At 31.9% G+C, this 26,230-nt stretch overlaps 2 protein-coding genes across 2 annotated transcripts; one reads left to right on the top strand and one right to left on the bottom strand.

Moving 5' to 3' along the window:
- Positions 1-2,799: 2,799 nt before the first annotated feature.
- LOC133310920 (uncharacterized protein At1g66480-like) lies at positions 2,800-4,542 on the top strand. The gene is made up of 2 exons (XM_061511919.1): positions 2,800-3,438; positions 4,059-4,542. The coding sequence occupies exons 1-2, from the start codon at positions 2,833-2,835 to the stop codon at positions 4,119-4,121; spliced, it is 669 nt and encodes a 222-aa protein (XP_061367903.1). The 5' UTR covers positions 2,800-2,832; the 3' UTR covers positions 4,122-4,542.
- Positions 4,543-7,771: 3,229 nt separating this feature from the next.
- LOC133310924 (uncharacterized) lies at positions 7,772-8,426 on the bottom strand. Its single transcript, XM_061511921.1, has one exon. The coding sequence runs from the start codon at positions 8,418-8,420 to the stop codon at positions 7,965-7,967; it is 456 nt and encodes a 151-aa protein (XP_061367905.1). The 5' UTR covers positions 8,421-8,426; the 3' UTR covers positions 7,772-7,964.
- Positions 8,427-26,230: the final 17,804 nt, after the last annotated feature.

Below are 26,230 nucleotides of genomic sequence, written 5' to 3'. Positions count from 1 at the left end.
CGTAATTATTTTAAAGTTTTTATTTTTCAAAAAAGAATAAGCATTAAGATTGCCGATGTTATTGAATAATTAAAAAATAATTCCCATGAAAAAAAAATACATATTATATTTTATCTTGTACTTTTTTTTATTTGCTTCCTTGGTTTTAGGGACGATTTTATTTTTGACATATATAGATAGTGAAGTTGCAGAAGAACTCAAATTTCAGCTCTGTTCCTGCTCTACGTCAATTAAATGAGCAGTAAATGCAAGTATGCTGTAAACGTAGTGAAAATAGGAAAAAAATTGGGACCAATTTAGCCTGACATTGAGAGGTACGTAGAAGACTTTTGGCTACCACGGAACTTGATGAGTTGAATTACTATGCAACTTGAGAAGCATTCAATCACAATAAGATAAGAAAAGAACGTCCTTAATAACAAGTCTTGTTGGACCAAGACAAACTTTTGAATTCTGATATATCACTCAGCATGCGACTGCCTGATATGTTTATAAACAAATCATCTTTTAAATGTAGGTTTGTATCCTCTCATCTTACCCATGTAATAATATTATTCATGACGTATAAATTAAAGATATATAAAAAGTAACATAAAAACAAATTTAACAGACGACCCTACATGAAAAGTAACCGTATAATTGATTTTATGTATTTTACATGAAAATCCAAGTCAAATGAATATTGATCGCTACTGTCGATTGACACATATGTTATTAATAGTAGTCTCTCTAAGCTGATGAAAATGGGCTGACTTATTGAAATATACAAAGTTCTAGCAAACCAAATGAACAACCATGGGTCATGCATGTTTGTCCAAGCAGGTCATTATCCACATCTGGTGAAGTTGAGATGTACCCTAACCTTGCGATTTATAATGAAATTCAAGCAATACTTCAAGTAGTTCCTCAGATTTGTCTGTAGTTCAAACAATAGTTAAATATCTTCCCTATTAATATCAATTACTGAAATTTTGAACATTTTTATACCATGTCACTCTTACTCTCGATAGTAGCAGAGCAGAGGCACTTGCCCCCCCCTCCCTCCCTCCATCCAACCAACCCCATTTCCCACATCTCGTCACTGGTCTCTCTTTCATTATACGTTCATCCCAACTTATGTCATGTCTATTTTATATTTACTTCTCATATCTTTATTTTATATATTCCTAAATATGCTCTTATCAACTTATGTCATGTCTCCTTTATTTTTCACTTTCCAACTTTATTTTCTATCTTCCTAATCACATGGAGTAAAAGGACTATCAGTGCTTTGGTGGGGGTTGGTCCAAGCTATAAGCGTCCGAAGCCATTTTTGTTGAAATAGAGTTTGGTGAAATATGGATCTTCGAATCTTGAAAGTAGTCATGTATTTTCTTGCTATAAAACTACTTCTTAAAATTATTAGAAGGAAAATCCAAAATGTTTTTGGTGCTACAGTCCCTTTAATTTTTTCAAGGGTGTTGTTAGCATGCATGTCAACTAGATTGTACTACTTAACATAACTAAAACGACATTTTGTTTCATGATATTGATTCATCTGAACTAGCTAGCTGCTAAGTAGAACACAACTTGAATTTTCCCTAGCCTTGGAGGTGTTGACACTTGAGAAGACTTGGCTTCCACTTGGGCAAAGGTCAGTGTTTTCACTTTTTACTACTGTTAGCCGGCTCTAATATAGTCTAAGGATTTATTTATTTATTTATTTTTCAGGGTTACAATGCAGCTCTACAATATGAAGCTATGAGGTACTAAGAAAAGAGGCAGAGAAATGGAGGGAAAAAAATAGTAATTAATCATTATTTTATCCTCACACCTTTCATGTTTATATTTGTAAAATAAGCACAGTATGTAAGTATATAAAAAAAAAGATAAATCTCTTTATGAATAAATGATAAAAATTATACGAATATAATGTAATGTAATATATGTATAAGATTATTTTTAAAATTAAAAATAAAAAACAGCGTACATGTGCATACATATTTGGAAAATCAAGTCAACATTGGATAACCATCTGACGAAAGGGATGAGCGCAGCGCACCTATCCGACACTGACATCTGTTGATTAAAGTTTAGAATGAAAAAGGAGTTTATAAAGTAACATGGCATCTTTTATGATCTTATCTATTATAACTTTATAAGGGCTACCTGACAACATCCATGCCGAAACTCACGCAGCATATATAAGTCTGATTAAGATTTCTCTTCTTTGTGGAAATTAATATAATTCATCATGCTGTGTGCGTTTGTGTTAATTTTATTTAATTACAAAATATTCAAATGTATAATTATACATGCGTCTCCATCTAAAATCAGTTCAATCCAAATTATTATTTGTATGGAACAGTTATCTTACGGTTACAGTCTTACAGAAATTGAATAAAGCATTAATTTTTTTTATTTTTTTTACAATATTGGACACACGTGAAAAGAAAATGAGGGTGGCCCACTTCTTTTTCTTCTTTTCTGAATGTGGATTACAAAAAAGATTGATGATGACGACTATTGTTTAGGCCGAACCAAAGTAAAGTTAATTTTGTTCGTTTCCATGTAATCCACGTTTTCACACTACTATTTATCGTATAAATCACCAATCAATTTTTTAAAGGGAAACTCTCTACAAAGCGAAATTCCACTAATTCACACACGCACACAACACATCACATAACATAATTCAATTTTGATTTTGTCAACCTCTTTCTAAGTTGTTACTAACAAATCGAATCCCTCCCTTCCCATAATCCGAATATATATAAATAAACACACACACACACACACACCACAAAACTCGGTGCTTGTGAAAGAAAGAAACACGTACCTTCTTATCCAAAGATGGGGAACACCATAGGAAGGAGTAAAAAAGCCAAGGTTATGAAGATAGACGGGGAGACTTTCAAGCTTAAGACTCCGGCCAAAGCAAACGACGTCGTCAAGGACTATCCCGGTCACGTTCTCCTCGATTCCCAAGCGGTTAAACATTTCGGGCTTCGGGCCAAGCCACTCGAACCTCATCATGAGCTCAAGCCCAAAAAAATCTACTTCCTCGTTCAGTTACCGATTATTCAGCCCGAAGAAGAAAAAACGGCACTGCCCAGGAGGGTGCGATCCAGTGGTATCAGTGGCATGAACGCAAAGGCTAGGCTCGAGTTGTTAATGCTCTCGAAACGCTCCGTTTCGGACCTATCCCTCGTGAACCCGCCTTCGAATATGGGTATGGGTATGGGTATGGGCATGGGCATGGGCATGGGCATGGATGGGCGCATGAGGGTCAAGATGAGGATCCCAAAGGCCCAGTTGGAAAAATTGATGGAGGAGAGCAACGACGAATCTGAGGTGGCGGAGAAGATTATAAGTTTGTATGTTGGAACTAATACCGGCGAGTCTGGCGGTTCTGCGGCGGTGGACGGTGGCGTGAGGGTGAACCACAAGCCACGCGGGGTATGTATTTTATTTTCTTATTATCTTCGTTTATTTTATTGTTTTATAATATTATTAATCACATTCTTGAATCGTTGAAATTTGTTTGAATGTCCGTATGCTATGTTTGTTTGGCCGTTTCGATTCCTAATGATGTTGACACGCGTGAAATGCCATGTGCTTGCGTAGACAACATCCTTTTCTTGTTGCGGATTTCAAGTGTGTTATATTTTTAAAACTTTTGAAGTTTTGATTCACAATATTCAAAATTTTATAGTCTTTTTTTAAAATTTGCAAAACACTTTGACTGCAACGAGGTCAACAATTACCAATTTTCTCAAATCTAAAGCGTCATAATATTTCAGTATGCTTGCAATTTGATCTAGAGAACAATTACCCCTCGCTTACTAGTTCAGATTTGATCTTAAGTAACGTGTTATGGGAGACTTAGACTTGGTGTATTCAAGATCCAAATACCTTAGTTAACGAGAGGGGGAAAAGTAACATTTTTAAATAAATAAAAAAGAACATTTCAAAGTTGGTCTAAATAATGATTTTGCGTTCATATTAATTAGCTAATATGCGATTCTTTCAGGGAATAATTAAGTTAATGTTCTTCCTTGAATTTTATGATTTTGCAGAAACGAGTGAGTTTTAGCCCAGTGGAAAGTGGAGAAATTCTAGAAGCAGCTCCTCATCAATAGTTACGACTCAAATGACAAATAAGCCCTCAGCCCCTGACCAAAAACCGAGGCAGAAGGCTAGCCAAAGCATTAGCACCACCACCGTTCTGTCCTGGTGCCTCTGAAGCATGTTAATTTTGCTCTCAAATCTGTAGCCTATTTCATTATTGAGAGCATGTAAAGAGATTTGAGAGCATACATTTATAGTACTGACAATTAGAAGTTTCGAGCATTGCTTCGAATTTGTGCCTTATTGCTTGATCTATAGCAGACCCCAAAGTGCCTGTATAGGTTAAGGAATAAGGATCCAAGAGGTTTAAAGCAATGTTTACTGCAAAAGAAACAATTGAATGATTAAATATCCGGTTCTAAGAGTAGAGTTGGAGCGCAAGTTTAGATAGGGAAATTTATTTAATTTCGGTGTATTATTGAGTTTGCTAATTATTAAATGACAATATATACGAAGAGTGTATTAAAAATAAGTTGTTTATTTTATGATACGATACTACGCATCTTCTTTTTGTTTTTTTTTTTTCACACAAGAAGATACTATAAAGATTGTATTAACAAAATATTACTACACATAAAACTTCAACCATTTCACTACAATCAAAAAGCTTCTTCTTGGAAAATGTTAACATTTTTCAAGAAGTCGGATTCCGAAAATACCACCTACTTTGTGGTATTTGTTGATGGTATTTTGACTTTTATTTTACACTACAATCAAAAAGCTTGCCAAATTGGAATCATGGACAAATTTTTGCATTTACCTCTACCAAACATAGATATAGTAGAATCCCAAATGAGCTTTTCCATGATTTCAAATAAAATACCCCCTAAACGATTTATTCACTTAATTAAATTTTGACCAAACTCAAACTTTTGAACATTGTAAATTACCATTATAACCTTTTTGTTTATTCCATTCTTGTCCATGACTTAGTAAATTCTAAGTTAAGTTCCAAACTTATAAACCTTTTGAAAATACTCTTTCAATACATTGAAAATGTAACTTTTGCATATTAGTATTTTTTTACCCCAAAACTTGTATTTTGTATTTTTATTCCGAAAAGTGACTTAGTTTTAACAATTAGATTTTTCATCTAAACTCTCTCTTAAGTCATAATTAATTCTCAAATTCACCATTTAATTATTTGGATTATTATAAGTTGCTTTTGGCTTCTTCTTTTTTCAAAAGTCATAAATTTTAGTTTTTAAAAAAATAGAATTTTGGATTTTTTTCTTGACTTCTACTTTTTTTAAAAGTTAATATCCAAATATCAAAAAAATTCTAGAAGCACTTTTTTTTTTAAAAAAAAAAAAAAAGGCAGCTTTTGGAAGAGAAAAAGTTCATCTAAACATGCTCTAAATATCTGGTTCTAAGAGTAAAGTTGGAGGGAAATTTAGAAAAGGAAATTTATTTAATTTCGATGTATTATTGAGTTTGCTAATTATTAAATGGCTATATACAGAGAGTGTATTTAAAATAAGTTGTTTGTTTTTATGATAGGATATTATGCATTGTTTATTCTTTTCACACCTAGATACTATAAAGATGATATTAACAAAATATTTAAAAAAGAAAGATACAAAAAGGCTTGATGTGGACCATGAAGTGCAATAAATTACGATCAATTCATCTTTTTCTCAACAGTATGCCTAGGTGAAAGTTGCAAGAACGGATGGGGTATCCTCTCACATTTTCTATCCAGAAGTAGCTTTTCTTACAGTATTGATGCATCAAATACTTGACCATTTCTAGTTTGCAAAATACCACAACTAGTTCTATTACCTAATCCCATGTCAAATTAACTTGCCATCTATAAGGTTTACAAATAAGTTTCATGACGTACTATTCCAACCTAAAAAAAACCAATAAAACGGTGAAAAAAATCAATGAGTTGTGGTTTACCTTATAACCTAAAATGTATGCGGATAAACATTGTTCAAAGTTTAGGTATTTAAATCTTATTATTACTCATAATTACCCTAGATTAGGAACTACGGAGCTAAATCCTATATCCTAAAAATGCAGAAGGTCCTAATCCTTAAATTGATATTACTTGGGGATAAAGCTATTGAAACTTCTATTTATTTATCTATGCTCTTTTACAACTCTTTATAACTTTAATTATCTAAAATGTCCTTTTATTAACTTTTTTTACTTCATTAACTTCTCTCTTTGCTAAGTAAAACATTTTAATACTTGTACTTAACTATTACACATTTGAATTTTGAATTTTTATTTTTTAATTTTAGTAATAGTTTTTAAGTTATATTTTAATTCAACACTTTCGAATTACATTTTTCTTAAATCATGTTAATATTTTTTTTCAAGTTAAACTTAAACTTTTTTAATTTAATCTTCTTTCTATTTACGTTTTAGCTTTGTATTTTTAATAAATTTAATGTTATTTATAGTCTCTTTTTATATTTTACACTTTACAAATCACATTATTAATTTTTTACTTAAATTATTGAAGAGTACTTTTTATATTAATTAATATAGAACATTAAATTTAAAAGAAAGTTTTGTGTATAGAAGCATTGGATGAGATTTTCGTAACGCTGTTAGAAATTAAGAATATATATAAACGCATTAAAGTCCTTCTTTTATTTTTGTTTTAATTAAATTCTATTTTATTAAAATAATTCTCATACGATCATCACGATGATTAATGCATACTATCTACAAATAATAATTAGAAATATATTTAGCATAAATAAATTTAAAAGAATAGACAAAGAAAAATAAGAAGAAAAAAAATTTCTTTTTTGTTTTTTATTCGCTTATTGTTAATAGCCCATTGTTAAGTAAGTGGAGGTAATTTAGAAAATTAAAAGTATAAAGTATTAACGAAGAGTATGGATAAGCAATTATTGGGAATGTCAATAACCTACCCTACTCTGACGAGGAAGTTTTAGGCTATTCTGCCCCGGTAGGCTAAATTTGGAAGAGGAATTGGGTCAGGCCGAGCATATGGATATGGTACACAATGTACGGATCATTATTGGGCTAGGAAATCCTTATTTATAACAAAAACAAAATATCTAATATTCAACGTAAAGTTGGTCTGGACAGTAATATTCAGTTACTCACCACCTAACATCCCGTCTGTCACATAGCATAAGTTTCCACAACGTTATTATCTTTTTCTTTTTTTTTGGTAAATTTTAAAAAAGTTGCAACACTATGATTTTTCACAAGGTGACCCATCTTAATACTACTCTTATCCAAATACGTTTAACTGCGAAATTCTAACAGTATCTGATGCATTAGTGCTGATATGTCATTACCTTAAATTATATTAGTTACATACCTAATTAAAAAATATCAATAAGAGTTAATTTGGGGGAGGGGGTGGGGGGACATCATCCATTTTGTTGAACCTTCTGAATTTTCCGTTATTAGAAAGAAAAAACACTCACAAAAAATAGAAAAAAAATATTAATTTTTTTCTACAGGAAAAAAATATCGAATATATGCTTATATTTATTTTATTCACAAAGTATTTATTTCATTTAAAATATTTTAAAAGCGTGCACCAAATGTCGAAAATGACCAGTAAATTCTACAACCAACAGATCAAAGTTACAAAGGAACACTTTACATATTACAATCTCCCCGCTTATGATCAACTCATATGAAAAGTGTTATCCAAAAAGTTCCAACCACAAATCAGAAAATTAAATTAAAGAAATCAAGGAAAGCAATAGGAACACAAAGTTCACATCAGTTTTCATAAGAAAATTGCTAAATTTATTATGTATCTTACACATCAAATTCTACAAACTATGCAAAACCTGAGTATAGTTGTAAACAACTTTCAATTCAAAACACACTAATGCTGATTCAGATAATTTCTAGTGGTGTTCATCATGAGGAGACAAATCAGGAAGCGTTTTCCCCTCAGAATCATACTCAATTTTCCCGGAAAAATCAAGAGGACGACACCGTTCACCCATCAAGATGTTCTTCCTCCAGAGGGCTTCTTCGTCTTGGTCACCACAATCTGCCTCATCCCCTTCTCCTTCTTCTTCTTCTTCTTCTTCTGTACGCAACTTCCTCCAAGATAGCATGTTCACCATGGAAAGTGCTCTGTTGCTAATATTTCTGTTTAGCTTAGAAATGAGTTTGTCTTCCTTGGACCTTGTTGCTTCCTCTGCTTCTATTTGAAACTTGTTCATTCTCCTATTACCACAGAGAAAAGTGATGACAGAAAACATAGAGAAGATCGCAAGCACAACAAAGAAAATTGTGATAGGCATGGATGAGAATAGAAGATTGTGAAAAGGAGAGATAAGAAGAGGTCTCGCCATGTTCAAAATTCCAATAAAAACTAAAAGGATATAGAAGAAGCAAAAGTATTATTTATATTTATTTGAATTTAACATATTTATTTGAAAACATAACAAATTGCAGTGAATTAAACATAACAAATTTGAATTTAAAGTATTTTATATTTATTTGAAATAATAAAATATAACCTGTTGAAAAATCTAAAAAATCCCAAACTCCAAATTGCGAACAATGATACGGGTATTTGTTTAGACCTCTATTTTTATTTTATTTTATTTATAATAATAAAAATGTTATATTATTTTTATTTTATTTTATTTTTCAACGTTTTGTGAAGGTTGTTTTCGTTACTTCCTCCATAAATTTTCTGAAAGAAAATGCAGATTAGAATGAAAATAAAGTAATCCGATAAATTTTTTTTTTCTTCGGCCCTACCGTGAGGGAGTGTGCTGTGTGCGGAAAAATATTCCATGGTCTCTTCTTTCTCTTCTCTTCTCTTTTTTCTCTCCTCTATATCTACATAGTAAGAATTTTTCTTTCTAGATGTCTCTATAATATTTTTTAAGAAAATTTAAGTCAAATTATGCACATATCACCCATGGTTTATACAAGTATCTCCCTTTTGAGTAAACATATTAATTCATCATCTAATCCCCAATGCTAATTTTTGCAAGAAATATATTCGTACACCATTTTTATTATATTAACTTTACAACGCTTTTTTTATAACAAAGTAAAAAATCCAAATTCAAATATTCTTTTTATTTTTGTTTTTCTAATACGTTTAAAATTTATGTATTTATTATTAATGTGGAAATAACAAAATTCGTTAACCTATGAGTTTTAAACACAAGTGGGTGCAACTTTGGCATCATCTGAGTGGAGTGGATGCAGGGGAAAGTGGGTGTTGCTTGTCTAAAGGGTTTACTTGACTTAGACCGGTAGACTTGAGTCTTCCATTTTGTCAGCATTTGGATTTTGGAGCCTTTGTAAAAAAAAAAATTTATTTATTTTTTGATAGTTTTAAAGGATATATTTTTCTTATGTTGTAGAAAAAAAATTACCTCATGTTATAGAAACAAAAGTATAAGTGGGACCCACAGGTAAGAGGAAAGAGAAAAAAGAGTGGTGGGACCTAATCTCTTTTTGTGTGTGTAGGAGAGTTGTTTATTTCATGTAAAATAAGATAAACATAACCCTACTTTTAAAAGACTTTTACTCACCACACCAGTCATATTAACTGCTTAGTTTGGACATTTATACTTTTTTTTTTTTAATCTGTGTTCTAATTGTCTGATATTGCTTGCTCTGAATGGGAAGGTAGAAAATTGGAGAGGCTTCCAAGCAAAGACCACAGAACTCCCAATACAATCCACGGAATTTTAAAATAGTAAAAGTTGATGGTTGAAAGCTTTTCATTACGTGTGTGTTTCTTCTCTGGCCTATTAATTATATATTTATCATATTGTTAGTAGTTACCTGCACCTTTGGAACTACTTTTTTGGCTAGTATATATATGGTGCTTAAACCATCACTCTTAATTAATTGCAGAGGTTCTGAGTTGGCCAATTTAAGGAGAAAGAGGTCATCATCATTTTATGGGCCTTGAAGGGGTAGATGGTGTTGGTGGCAACTCTATTTTGCAACTTGCAGCTCTTGTTTACTATATCATGTTGGTTTGATTCATTTGGCCACAGGCTTAGATGCTTAAAAGGTGATTTGGTATTTCATGCACTAGGGCAGGAAGTTTGGGATATACAGCTAGAATTTCAAGATTTGAACTTTATTGGAAAATATTACTTGTCTTTTTTCAGTAAATTATGAAATATTTAAATTACATTATCCGTTTTTTTTTTAGATTTATCCACCTTTCAAAATTAATCATTAATAACGTTGCACAGAGAAGAAAAATTATACCTTCACATTAAAACAAATTAAAATATAATGCATATTAATTTAGTAGAAAAATAAAGTATAATCTTTTAAAATAAAAGCGAACGTTATATAAGTTGACCATATTTATAAAGTTTTGAGATAAAGGTGATATCCAATCTCTAAACTGTAATTTTCCTTCTTCTTCTTTTAATCTCTACCCTCCACTCTAAGCGCCGTCACGGCGTCACGGATACTTCTGCCAAGTCCGTCGGGTAAATTCTACTCTTTAAAAGAAGAAGACGAAGAAGATGATGATGACTGGCTATAACCGTGTAAATAAATCGAACAACTAACAATTTTAATTAAGGGGGTGTGTGATAGGGGGGGGTTTTGTGATAGATAGCTAGGCAACTTCTATTGATATTTTAATTTGACCATAATTGGTACAAGATTCAAAAAAAATTTAGCTAGAAAAATTCATTGTTCATCCATCTTGATTTGTTTGTAAAATTTCATGAAAAATACGGTTCCAAAAACCGAAATGAGAGGTGGTATTTTGAATTATACTGGGTAAAGAAAAGAAAAGAAAAATTGAAATGAAGACAAAATTGACCCTAGCGAAGTACGTTTTCTCAATCTCTTTCTTGTGTGGAGATTCAAGAAGTAGAGTGGTTATTTTTGTAATTTTAACCCATTTTTCCATCAATATTTTTCCTTCAATCAAATATAGACTTAGAAAACTTTAATCAATTTTCTTGGTAATATTTTGTCCTACCAAATATATTTTTTTTCAATTTTACCATCAAACTTACTTTTTTACCATTTTTCCAGTAATTATATTGACCTGGTAAAAAAAAGTTTCTCCTCTACTAAATGTCTCCTAAAGGGTTGCAAATAAAATCAGAGGCTAGTCGGCTTCTTTTGGTATTTCTATAAGCTCTTCGAGTCGACTATATAATTAATTTGAAGTGCAGATTGGATTAAAAATAAAGATATTTAATTTTTTTCAAAAATAACATGTGAAAATTAAACTTTTTCCTTTTCACTACTAACTCTGAGGACTACACCCCTCAGATACCCGGACACACACTTTTCAAAAAATGACGTGTCCGACACGGACACGTTCCGACACGTGGTCAACATTTTAGGACACGTGGTCAACTCTCCGACGACATGCTTCGACACGATTTTTCAACACACATTCAACTTTTTCTGACTCGTGGTTAACGCTCCGATACGTTTTTTTTAATCTTAATTTTATTTTATTAACTAAAATTAAAAAAAAAATCATTTATAAATCAATTTTTTTCTGTTATGAAATTCGACATGTTAAGAAATTTAAATATTTGATTGGTTATATGACTTATTATGAACTGTTATATGTATTAAATATAATTTATATTATATATATTAAAAATATTATTTAATATCAAAACGTATCCCAACATGTCGAAATATATCATTTTTTAGAATTAACGTGTCAGCATGTCGTGTCGTATCGTGTCCCGTGTCAGTGCCCGTGCTTCGTAGCTACGAACTAACCTATCTCCTTTTCGTGCAAATAATTACTTTAGTAAAAAAATAAAAGAAAAGAATAGTGGGTATTCTAGGCAAGATTTTAATTTAGAGTAAATACCATTTTTGGTCCTCAGCAAATTTCACGATGCCCGTTTTAGTCCCCAGCAAATAGAAAGGCCTATCGTGGTCCCTAAGAAATTCAAAATGGACCCATTTTAGTCTTTTTAGGGACTAATATGGGTTTTTTTTGAATTTGCGAGGGACCACAATTTCAACTAAATGAGTCCATTTTGAATTTCTTAGAGACCACGATAGGCCTTTTTATTTGCTATGGAATAAAACGGGCATCGTGAAATTTGCTGAGGACCAAAAAGGATATTTACTCTATAATTTATGCTTGGGATCTGTTAAACTGCCCTTCACTTGTCACACTCGCACTTTTGGTGGAGTTTAATAAAGCTAAATAAAAAAATAATTTTAATTAATCGAAATAATAGGAATTGGATCTCCCATAAATCATTTATAAAAGATTTTTCATATTATAAAAGGAAGAAGGTTATACTTACAATTTTTATTTTACAACCATATCTTATCACCGTTGATTTCCGTCAATCAACGGTTATCATTTATTGTGAATTAATAATTAATTAATGAGTTTAATTTGCTAAAATGCGTTAATTGACGGAAATCAACGGTGATAAGATATGGTTGTAAGAGGTTGTAAATAAAAAAGGTTGTAACTATAACCTTGCTCTTATAAAAGATAAAATTATTTTAAAAGATAAATAATATTTTGAGAAAATTATATTATAGCAGGTAAATAAACTTTTAAATTACATTGTAATTTTTTAAGGGTTTGTTTTTTCTACGGTCAAGGTAAATAACTTATCTACATTGAACTTAAAATGACGTCTATTTGAGTTGGAATAAAGTGACGTCAAGCATAAATAAATCAGTGCAGTGGAAAAATAATATAATCTCCAGCATAAGACTCTTACATATGGTCCAAAAATAGTCTTAAAATATAACAATGGAAAATGATAGTCTCATACTACATAAGATACCTATCTCATGTCATACACATATAGGATTTTGTGCCAATTTTTTCTTTTTTTTTTTTTTTCTTTTTAAATTGTGGACCCCACATATTTATATCACCCACGTGATAGTACTATTTCATGTAACATGAGATTACTAAACCCATATAACAATATCTTAGCTCGCAGTTAGCTTTAAATACAAACTTGTATTTTTGGAATGAACAGTGGAAAAATAAATAAATAAAAGTGTGAATGGTACGGATGCTCTTCTCAAGAGATTTCCACCTTTCTCTTCATTTCTTCCAAATGATAATAATAATAATAATAATTGTCATAGAATTTCTAAAATTTGAATGGTTATCCAGTTGCCTGTTATAATAAAAAGGATAACGAAAAGTGTCTGGACAAATTACTCAAAACTTGATTATACAAGTTAATCTGCATCTAGACCTAGCGGAATCTATTTCACCGGTACTAAGCATTTTCATTCAATGAATAATGAATTATTACAATATTGAGAAATCTAAGAAAATGAAATAGCACACTTACATTACGTTATCTCAAATAGCATATATATGGCTTCCCCTAAAAATACAACAGTGCCTATTTGGTCATTATATAGACTACAGGCGCAAATATCACACATCAACATAAAAAAACTCGGTCATCATATAGAACAAATCTCAAATTTCTTAGCAGGAGGGGCATCATGAATTTCATGACACTTTTGAGGTTGGGTTCTGCTAAGACCCACATATATTGCTACATGCTTGTGGGAATCAAAACCATAGTTATACCCAAAATTAACCATTCTCATTGCTCATCAGGTCCCAAATTGAAAGTGTGTACAAGGTCCCCTTCATTTACAATGAACACATGCATGTCACTATCAAAAGTACCTAAACACCAACCAAGTGGACTAATTTGATCAAGTTTCCGCATGCATTTGCTTTGGCACATTATTCGGGCAATAAACGCAAGTTAAGAGTACCAAGTCCTACACGCTACTTCACATACTAGCTCTTACATCTATTATACCTTACCTCAAAAGGAATCAAATTCCAAGTCCCTACTCAGACAATGGAGTCTCCAGCACCGAGTTGGTGTCCTCAAAAACTCAAAAGTGCTGTTGCTTTTCTACATTTCGTTTTCATGTCCCAGTTGAAGCCAATGGTTTCCCAGCCAACAGACATTGAAATCAAGTGTGGATCTAATGCTTGCCACCTATGAAGCACCGATCGATACTCCTTAAATTTTTTTTTCAACTTATCGGATACGCGTATCAGACACATATTATATGGTAATCAACATCCTGTATCATCGAGAACTTATCGCAAACAACGTATCGGTGCTTCGTAGCTTCCCACCATTTGTATAAACTTGGGTCTGATTTTTGGCAAGCATATTCAATGCCACCGAAGCAAGTAACTATATAACTTGGTTCTTCACATTATAAACAATATTTTTATTTTTTTTCATTAGACATTTTTGGGAACTTATCGAATTTGATTCTGAGGTGAGAAATTAAGATAAAGTAATTAACATTATACTAAAATATGAACCAACATTTGCAGGCTTAGGAAACCATACGAGAATTACATTACAGATCACTTAAAAGTAAAACAAGAAAAGGAAAAGAGCTAAAAATTGAAATAAAAAAGTAAAAGCCCCCATCAAAAGCCCTTAGTGGATGATCCTTCCTCAGGATGCGACTGCTGGTGGTAGTGGTGGCGGCGGCGGACGCTTCAGCTTCCGGATGGTCCAAATCAGCATGACTATGATGACCTGCACGGCGAGGATGATGACCACCGCGGCGAGGATGATCACCGCATACGTCCACCATGGGTACTGCTGGTGGTGGTGGTGATTCATCTGCTGCTGCTGGTGATACGTAGGATAGAACTGGTGATTTCATCCTGTTTGGACCACTCTGTTATGGGTTATAAGGGTACACTCATCCGTACCCGAGTAAATAATTCAAGCAATCAAGAACAATACCCGGGTACACACTTCTCTACTCGGGTAGACAAAAAATTTCAAAAGATACCCGGGTAGGTAGGGATGTACCCGGGTAGGCTTCGTGGTCAACGGTCAAACAAGGGCAGATTGGTGTTATGTTTTTTGAGGGGGTTAAATTTTTGAAATAGTTTATAATAAAGGTCAATTTGGTAATTAATTATTAGTAAAGGGTTATAAGGGTCAAAAAGTCTACTTATAATACCTAAAAAGGATGTTTATAGAAAAATATATCAAAGATAATAAATCGAGAGTAATAAATTTCGGATACTGTTTAGGAAAGGCTGGGCTGCTAACATGTGCTACTTGTCAGAAGGTAAAGAAGACATTTTTTTTTGCTGCTCGTGTCTTTGTTCAATGCAACAATTTTACGCTTTTTTGTTTGATTTTTCTGGCTTTATTGTGGTGAGTTCGCATAATTGTGCTTATTCACCAACAAACCTGATAACAACTTCGCATGGGCCTCAAATAATAGACATATGAGACAGATTTTATCTTGGCCCAATACCAGTAAGCAAAAGCCGAAAGACAATATACACCATATATTAAACATATATAAGATACCATGTTTAGGAAATAACACTCACAACAGTGTTTTGGGAAATGAGTATACCAACCAACCCAATTGGAAAACTTTATGAGAGAAATAAAGCACACAATGTTCTCTGACAAGCCAAGTAACTCAAAAAAGTCTTTAAATAAAAGGTCGGTGTGTTCTACTCCTGCTGAATGTATAGTTGTAATGTTCTACATTAAATGAAGATGCCAATAATTGGTTCACGTATGGGGAAGAATAATGCCAGCTCTACACTTTATGCAAAGTGAAGTGAGAAATCTGTTCTATTCTTTAGAGATGCAAAGCAAGGAGAAGAGTTAATAAAGAACGATTTGGGATTTTACAAATTAAAAAAGAGTAAAACTTGAAATTTATATATGTTAAAATTATGTTTGAAACTATTAATTATATTTAAATTTGTAAGCTAATTGTGTTAACATTCCTGCCACACCAAGGATTTGCTTCTCTCTTTGCTATTAATTTTATGATTAAGTTCTAATTTACTGCTGTAATTTATTAATTTTCCTCAACATTAGATTGTTCAATGGACAGGCAACTATAAGCTTTGATGTATGATCACCTTATCTCATGCAATAGCCAGGGAAGTTAAATGGCAGAAGAGGGTGGGGGCAGAGAGATAGATCATTATCATGTAATTGGTGTTTCATCGCCATACCTCATGCAAAAGGCAACAATATTCTTACACGCCATCAGAAGTGAAGGGAATAAAGACCCCATATATTGCTACTTGCTAGTGGAAATCAAAATCTTAATTGGACTCAAAATTTACCCTTCTCAGAATCTGAGGACATTCTCTCATTGCTCCTCAGCTCCCAAATTAAAAGCCGTACAAGAAAGGTCCCCAAAACTTAATTTCCCAAATAACTAGATCAAGTTTCTGCATGCATTTTTCAAAATGACTTCAGTAACCTAATGGGTAAGCTTTGCTAGTTGTAAAAGTTGCATCTGGAGCTAGGTTCAATGTTGTTAGTTAGGAAGTTACCACTACTGCTATAGTTTAGGTGATGTATAGATGGTAGCTATAAATAGATGGTAAAAAAATTAATTTATTATTTTTAAATAAAAAAATACGAATTTATGACAGTTTTAAAAATAATTACATATTTATTGCACAATATCACATCTAATTTGGGCGTCACCAATCACGCCTAAATTGAGCGTCAATCAAGAGGCAATCACGCGTAATTTAGAAGTCACACCAATCACGCGTAAATTGGGCGTTGGCAATCACGATCACGCGTAATTTAGAAGTCACACCAATCACGTGTAAATTGGGCGTTGGCAATCACGTCCAATTTAGGCGTCACTTATCAGTTGTTGACACGTGTCATATTTTTTTTTTCTAAAAAAAAAAATTAACAATTTAATCGTAAAACTTCCGAAGGGCATAACTTTTGACTCGGATATCCAAATCAGTTAATTCTTTTTTTGATTCCACATAACTTTTCGAGATCTATGCAATGACATCTCATTTGAAATATTTTATTTCTCACAAACACAATTTAAATTTGCAAGAATGGTATTATAAGAGCGGTTAAACTCAGAAGTCTCTGAGTTCTGGGTTTGTAATTTAATATAAAAAATAAATCAAGATTTGATATGTGATTTAAATCAAAAAAATAAATTTTTTATTTTTATTATAAAAAAAATTTGGTTTGTGATTTAAATTAAAAATAAGAATTATTATTAATAATGAAAACAAAATAAAGATTTGATTTATGATTTAAACTCAAAAATTAATTTGAAAAATCTGTATTAATAAAGAAAATAATTAAATAAATATTCTAAATCTCTAAGAAAGAAGGATTTTATTTTTGAAAAACATTCATAAGCCATCATTAATTTCAGACCACGAATCAAATCACAAATCAAATCTTTTTTATTTTTAATTTAAATCACTAATCAAATCTTTATTTATTTTTTTATATTAAATCACAAGCCCAGAACTCAGAGGCTTCTGAATTTAATCGCTCTTATAATACCATTCTTGCAAATTTAAATTATGTTTGTGAGAAATAAAATAAATCAAATGAGATGTCATTGCATAGATCTCGAAAAGTTATGTGGAATCAAAAAAAGAATTACCTGACTTGGATACCCGAGTCAAAAGTTATGACTTTCAGAAATTTTACGATTAAATTGTTAATTTTTTTTTTGAAAAAAAAATGTGACACATGTCAACACCTGCTGAGTGATGCCTGAATTAGGCATGAATGCTTCTTTAATGACGCCTTAATTAGACGTGATTGGTAACACCCAAATTGGACGTGACATTGTGTATCAGATCTGTATTTTTTTTTAAAAACTGTAATAAATGCATAATTAATTTATTAAAAAACATTAAATTAATTTTTTTTTTTGCCATAAATAGATAGTTTTGTAATCTGAAGAAAATATCAGAAGAATAAAGAATCGTTTTGGTTCCTCTCTCTCAGTTATCTTTCTCTGTTTCTTGAGTTGCTGCACCTCTTAACAAGTACATAAACATCCATCAAGTGGACTAATTAATTAGATCAAATTACCGCATGCATTTTTTAAAATGAATTTATTAGTCACCTAATCAATGGCATTTGCTTTGACACACTATTCGTGCAATAAATGCAAGCCATGCGCACCAAGTCCTACACCCTACTTCACATACAAGTTCTTATATCTATACCTTGCCTCAAAAGTAATCAAATTCCAAGTCCCTACTCAGACAATTGAGTCTCCAGCACAGAGTTCCTCGAAAAGCAATTAACCAAAATTACCTAAGATAGAGAGACTGGGGGACAAAAAATGAATTAAGCAGATCATGTTATCCCATATCACTAATAAACAGGAATCTCCACATTCTCTTTGTTTTCTCATAATAAATTAATAATAAGAAACGGTATTCTTCACCAAGAAAAATATATATTTCACAACACCTCTCTCAGTAATCATTCAAAAGGATGGGGACATTGCGTGGCCCTTTATAACGAGTAATCATATACTGGCACCTAGAAAAGGGATAAAATGAAAAATATAAGAGCTTCTCATCACTGCTTAATGTGTCTACTAAGATTGTCTGTGACCTTACAATTATTAGGAGGACTTCTTGATTGCACGAAACATACCCACACAATTTAGGGTTACTTTGGCATAAGTAAAAGAAATAATATAAAGGGCGTTTCAGTGCATGAGACTCTCACAATTAGTTGTATGGAATTATATGTGCAACGTTACCATATAAGCACAGTCACAACTCATAAGGAAGAACAACGGAATTAAAATCATGAACACCAATTCAGCACACTATAATTCAATAATCCATAGTGCATGTCAAAATCACTCATATGGGGCACCAAGAATATGGTCAAATTACAAACTTTTGGACAACTACAATGCCCAATCACCAAAAATTTAAAAAAAAAAAAGTTTTTTTATTTATTCTTTCCCTACGTGTTCTGACCATCCAAACAGAAACCCAATAATAGAAATGAGACACCCAAAAAAAAAAAAAAAAAAAATCTGAATCAAAGTCAAAACTGATCAAGCAATAACAATAGTACAAACAAAAAAAAGTAGAAATTTGGATTGAGAAAAAGGGTATTCTGCAAACCTTGAATTGAGATGAATCTGAAACTGAAAAGAGTGTAAGAGATGAGGGCGAGATTAACGGAGAAGAAGAGTAGAGAAGCAGTTTGCTATCAATTTTCCCACAACGAAGACTGTGTCCAAGTCAAACGCATGCAGAGCAATATTTATAAGTCTAGCACCAATTCTTATCAGAAAAAAAAAAAACTATGAACCAAATTCAACTGCAATGTAGTAAGGCATGAAAACAACAGAGGCAAGCACATACACTTGTACATTACAATTACAAACAAGAATTACATTAAAAATAAGAAAAGACAGCATTCATAGAAGAATTACATTACAAACCTTAGATAGAGCGAACAACTAACTACTTTACACATCTCACATAAAACAAGAAAAGGAAAAGAGCGAAAAATTAAAATTAAAAGTAAAAGTAAAAGCCCCATCATGATCAGAAGCCCTCAGTGGATCCTTCCTCAGGACGAGGAGGCGGGTGGTGGTGGTGGACACTTCAGCTTCCGGATGATCCAAAACAGCATGAGAAACATGACCAGCACGGCGAGGATGATCACCGCCTCTATCCACCATGGGTGCAGGTTGCTTCCATTTTCGGGTGGTGGAAGGCGACCACCTGTGCAACTCCTACACTGCCGGAAATGAAACTACTCTAAATCTCCTGCTTACTATAAAAATAACCCTTTTCTTGAATGAAATTATTTTGTCAGCAATTAATATATATAGTATGAAAAACCACCCAATCACGTACTTTGATAATTCACCAACACCTACCTAGCTAGCTTGATATATATATAATTTATTTGAAATAAAAACAAGATATTCGACTGTGTTAGGTTTCTTCATGGAATGAACTATTGCTGCACCTGCTACAAAGCATTATCATTCCATGCATAATAAATAAATCATAACAATCTTGAAAAATCTAAGAAAATGAAGTAGCTCACTTATTACATTATGTCGTTTCAAATAGCCTATGGCCTCCACCAAAAAACCCAATCATCATGTTTGAAACGGAAGTGTGCAAGTTCTAGTCACGAAAAAGAAAAACAATATAGATTAATATAGGCGCAAATATGATACATATTAGATATTAAGTATAAGGGTAGTTTAGTATTTTAGATCTCTCTCTTTTATGTTATGTTCTTCTATATAAGAGCTCACTTATTGTACAAATTAATTACCACAATCAATGAAATTAATATTTTTCCTTTTCTCTCTTTTACCTTCTAATATACATCAATGTAAAACTTGGTAATTACTTTGTTTAGGAATCTGACGGAAGTGAAATCCTTTTATGATTTCGTAATTAATTTTTACCATCCATACGAATCGTTTAGTTAAAAAGGTGTTTACGAATAAATTGATGGTTTTGTCCATTGTAAAACGTGTAAATAAAAACAAAACCTTAATTTATGGGCAATACGATGTGGTCCCAAAAAGTGAACTCGATTTAAATGATATTTTCGGACTCATTCTCATTGTTTTGTATTTTTAACTTTTTATAACAATTTGGGTTATTTAAGTCTAATCTGTTTTTTTTTTTTTTTGTATGTGACCTGTAACTCATTTTTATGTTTTCAGAAATTGAGATTCAGCTTCTTCATTTGAACATTAGTGAGTAATTTGGTCTTGCATATTATTTGTGCAAAAAATCTATACATAATCATCTAATTGTGGTCCTACATATTTTTGCCTTGTTACACATGGGGTTTGACTTTTGTATTAAATAATTTAACCCCTTTATGTTAATGCATTAATTAAGGATTAATTTTGTATGTTGTGAAAGTTGTTTTGAATTTTAAATTGTTTGGACCATGTAACATCCCTGTCTCGAGCCGGTTCAATTAACATACACATGATATAAACAGAAACATCGGAAGACTTATGAAAATACGAGCTAACTTTTTATTTTTCTTTTTAAATTCTCAATCGTCGTAAACAAAAATCGGACAAAGTTTCCTCTATAAATCGGACAACTGGGGATTTTCCAATCCCACTCAGAAGCATTTCCTGATAAACAGTTTATACAAACAGAAACAGCAGAAGACTTAACTTATGAAAATACGAGCTAACTTTTTCTTTTTCTTTTTACATTCTCATTCGACGTAAACGAAAATCGGACAGAGTTTCCTCTATAAATCGGACAACTGGGGATTTTCCAATCCCACTCAGAAGCATTTCCTGATAAACAGTTTATACAGCACATCAATCCAGAAGTACCAGTCATGCAAATATAATCAGATACCCATCCATGGGGGCATGCATAACTTGGCTCAGTGCCGCTAATCTAACAGCATGCCATCCAATACATAAACATAACTGAATACTACATTCTCATATAACATGTCTGAATACTCAAATGTACATGCATCAAACTGACAGACATGTACAAAATATATACAGGCCACATACAAAATATAGGATCTAACATCATGATCCACAGATTACGGAAATACTAAATGAAGGTACTATACTCTAAAATCATGATCCAATAAATACTGAAATACTAAGTGAAAGCACTATACTCCAAAATAGAAGTAGCCTACAGCTACTCAAAATCCAATACGTCCAAATCCTCAGCCACGTGTCGCGTCCCTGACTATAGAGGTCTCACCAGGGATCTGGGCACCTGAAAATATGGCCCCAACGAGGGGTGAGATTACAAATCTCAATAAGCTCCAGGTTTATAGAGAATTCTCCATACCCCTGGCTCACTCCTGCATGAAAGTCAGATACAGAGTATACAAATACAACATATAACAGATATCATAACAGAACAGAGCATATATCCATATCATATCAGAGATGTGCGCCGTCATTCCCAAGGGAGGACCCCAAGCGGAAATCAACGCACGTGTTCCCGAGGGAGGACCCCAAAGCGGAACCAGACATATCAGAGGCGTACACCATCAGTCCCGAGGGAGGACCCCAAAGCGGACATCCGGGTACTATACAATCAATGGCCAGAGATTGTTACAGAAATCATATTACAAAAGTCATATCAGAGCAAAACATATCATGTTATCAAATAACTCTATACGAATGCATCTATACAAAGCATCTAAATAACAGTCATACAGTCCAACCATAGTTCACTAACCATGGTGGAGCACAAAAGCAGGAAAAGACTCCTTAAACATAGAGCTTACCTCTTGAAGCTTTATCAATCTGCTTACTTGTGACACAAGTTACTTTTATATCTTCAAGAGATTTTGATCCTTTTCAGTCCCTAGGTACACCTAGAGCAAGAATCCACAAATACAAATTAATAAAATGCCATCATGCCTAGCTTTCACATAAGGCATACATTTTATCGCTTCTTTTCGTTTCTTTATGTTTTTGCCAATGCTATGCCAATACACAAGTCTAGACCACCTTATACTCGTTAGGATTTCCTTAATTTAATCAAGTGTTCACTTGAGAATTTTCAACATAATTCATGCCATTTTCTCTAAAAGGCCGTGAACCTACTTTTAGGAACTCAATGTATTTTTCAACCCTTATTCAAGCCATTTCACTTCTTAACTCATCAATTTTATACAATACATTACAACGCATTTTATTAAAATAAAATGTAACAAAATATATTCCTAAGCCACCCTATAGGTCGAACTCAACAAGGACAATAGGCAAAATGGTTCTTTTCTTTTTTAATTATTCTTTCTTCCCTTAATTAGCAACTACACATACATAAATATATATATGTTCATCAAGTCTCAATTAATTTTGTCATGACAAGCTCCTCTAAAGCCCCCAAGGCCGAAGCATAAGGGCAAGTATTTATAGGATTTTTCCTTTTAGGCCTTCTTCCTAATTTCATACTTACTCCAACACAATAAACCCTCTTAATTCATCAACTAAAATTTGCACAATGGACCCTATTAAGGCCGCAACATAGAGAGAAAGGTATATGATTTTTCTCTAATTTTTTTATATACATACAAATGCTCATTTTCATTTCCTAAATCCAAAACAACCAAGATTCATCATCTAATCAAAGTTTCACACCCAATTCTTTCCCACTAAAACATAACCATAACTTTTATAACATAAATCATCAAGATACTACTATGGAAATAGAGGTTCATTATCTCCAAAAGCTTATACAAGGTCAAGAAGGTAACCTCCAAGCAAGTCTCCACCAAAAATCCCTTTTTTTCACCGTGGATGAATAGTGCTCCGAAAAAGAATGACAAATATCTCCCTCCACAAACGAAATCAGCTCAAATGGAGGGTTGGAATAGCTTCCTTGGATGATTTCCTATGAGATTGGTATAATGGGTGGAAGATTTGGTTGCTTAATCATGGAGAAATCAAAGAAAAACAAAAAACAAACCCTAAGCTTCCTTTTGCCATGGCTGCCACGGGTGGGGAAGGGAAAAGGGAGAGAGAAAGTGTGAGGGAATAGTGAATTTAAGTGACTTAGGGGTTTCTAAGCACATGTGGCTTTTTAACCGGTTGTTTTTCTATCGCGTATTTTAACTTAAATTGACCCGGAACTAACTTAAAGTTACAGACATATTTTTTTTTTCTAAAATCATTTACATTAATTTTTATTTCTTACAAAACAATATTCATAATTCACAATATGGTTTTTGTATCGTTTTTGACGAAATGCACTCTGAATCACTAATTGTACTTCATTTACTTATGAAACTTAAAACTTATAAACTTATCATTTTCTTGGGCCTATATTGATTTGCTTGGCATATATTGGACTTTCTTATTCTTATTTCATCAATTATTTATTTCTGGACTCTACCGGTTGCTTAAACAGCAGTACAAAATACCCGGTAGAAACACTATTCACGAGATTTTCACGGAAAGTGCCAGACTATACAATTTTTCGTTCTGAACTCATATTTGTCGTCAGAATTATCAAATCATGTCTCTAAAATTATTTTGCTATTTTAAGCTCTACCGGTTAATTCACAAAACTATAAATTCTCCGGCAGAACGCACTGTTCATAACATAGTCATGATTACAGTCAAAATACTCGGAATCACTCACTGAATCTAATTATGGCATTTAAATCTTTAAATTAAATCTCTAATTAAGATTTACCATTTAGGGTCATTATAGACCACATTTTATCATACACTCTTGCAAATTACTTGTTCAAAATATTTGGATCACTAATTACTTGCTATTTCTGCCATGTTTGAACTACTACGTTATGAGTTACAATACATAAAAAATAAATTTATAGGAAAATATATTAGAGATAATTAATACTACTTTGATACTTTTATAATTTCGCATACTTTGAACCGATGTTATTAAAATCGGCCCGATCATTGACCCGGTCGAGTTACTAGGTCATTGGGTTACTGGTTCAACCGGATGACCCGATAATTATATGTAATTTTATAATTTATATTAAAAAATTATAAACATACTCAAATATCTAAAAAAGAAATGATAAAAATTTCAAATATTTTAATATAAAAAATAATAAATCACATATTATTATCCAATAAAGGATCAAACAAAAATATAATGGGCTTTAAGTTCAGAAAACGACGTCTCTAACTATGAATCAAATCAAAATTTTCTGGATAGTGCAAAATTTAGATAATATTAGTGTTTTAGGTACATAACTTATGTAAGTCAATAAGCAAAAAAATATTCAAATATGTTCATTATGATTTTTTTTTTTAAAAATAAATAATTTGAATTTTTTTTTTTTTGGACCTTGCCGGGTCACCGGGTCATCGATTTTCATGAAAATCGGTCGGGTCACACCGGGTCACACCGGTTCTAATGTATGACCGGTCCGTTGCTTCAACCCGATTATATGACCGGTTCTCGGGTCGATCCGATTTTGATAACTGCTTTAAACCAAGCCTAATAATTACTTGGTGAGTGGATATGCGGTATTCACACAAATTTTAACTCTTTCAATTGATTGTGAAATTAATTTTGAGTTGAAACTTAGTCACAATTATAAACTTAGTCACAATTATAATTTTTCGTCTCTCTCTAAAATGTATTTGGTTAGAAGAAGATGAAGACATTTATTGCTACTCGTGTCTCTTTTTTTTTGGCAGATTACTCGTGTCTTTCTTTAATACAACAATTTTACACTTATTTTTTGTTTATTTTTTCTAGCTTTATTGTGGTTAGTCCGCAAAATTAGACATGCCAACGACTATTCAATTATTATATTTTGTTTTAGTCATGTTAATAAAAATGAAGGGAATAACATCTGTAATTTTAAAGGATATAAGCTTATATCATTTTAGATCTTAACCGTTAATTTCCGTCCATCAACAGTTATAATTTATTGGATAAATTTATTATTAATTAATAATAAATTTGACTCATTAAGTTTGACCCAATAGATGATAGCCGTTGATAGACGGAAATCAACGGTTAAAATCTAAAATGATATAAGTTTATATCCTTTAAAAGGATAGATGTTTTTCCCAAAAATGAATTGGGAGGTTCAGTTAAGACCTTTTTGTATATTTAATTATATACTTTATTAATATAACAGTGCACAATCACCCCTTAGCTTAAAAAAAAAGAGCATATAATAATACATAATTAGATGATACCGTATATGTATTTCTTATTAATAAATATTTAAAATGAAAAGGGAATTTTTTTTCTAATTTATTAATTATTCGATTAATTCAATTCTTGTTGTATTTAGGATTCGAATTCAAAATCTAATTAGTCGGGAACAACCTTTTGTCACAATGGTGAAAAGTGACATTCTCTTATTCAAAGAAATACTAACTAGGTAAACCCATTTTAATACAATCACGAAAAAAGAGTCATTTATCTAACTGAAATTAAATAACTAGTAACAAAATCTTTCAATTGTAACCAAAATCAAAGTTGTTGCAGCACGTTGAGTTGATATATAATAAATAGAAAATAGAAAGATCAATAGAAATATATCATTGACAATAATATCAAAAATCACTTTTCTTTCAGCTTTCTCTTCTAACACATTTACAGATTTGAAGCAGATATTTTTTAAAAAAATATTTGTCATCTTAAAAGATATATAGTTGTATCATTATAAGTGAAAGAAAAACACATATTTTTTATTTAAAATTTAAATTTAAAAAAATAACTAACTTTTTCTTTTATAATTTTTATTGTGCGTGTTTTCTCTCTTAAAATAACATAATTCTATATTCTTTAAAAAAAAAATTAAGAAAAACTATAAGAAAACGACGACTTTACATCTAATCTACAGTAAATAAGAAA

This window comes from Gastrolobium bilobum, unplaced genomic scaffold (assembly GCF_033153095.1).
Source record: "Gastrolobium bilobum isolate Gb01-03AN ecotype WA unplaced genomic scaffold, APGP_CSIRO_Gbil_v1 utg1988, whole genome shotgun sequence".
NCBI classification, from domain to species: domain Eukaryota; kingdom Viridiplantae; phylum Streptophyta; class Magnoliopsida; order Fabales; family Fabaceae; genus Gastrolobium; species Gastrolobium bilobum.
This window is presented reverse-complemented; position numbering and strand designations above follow the sequence as displayed.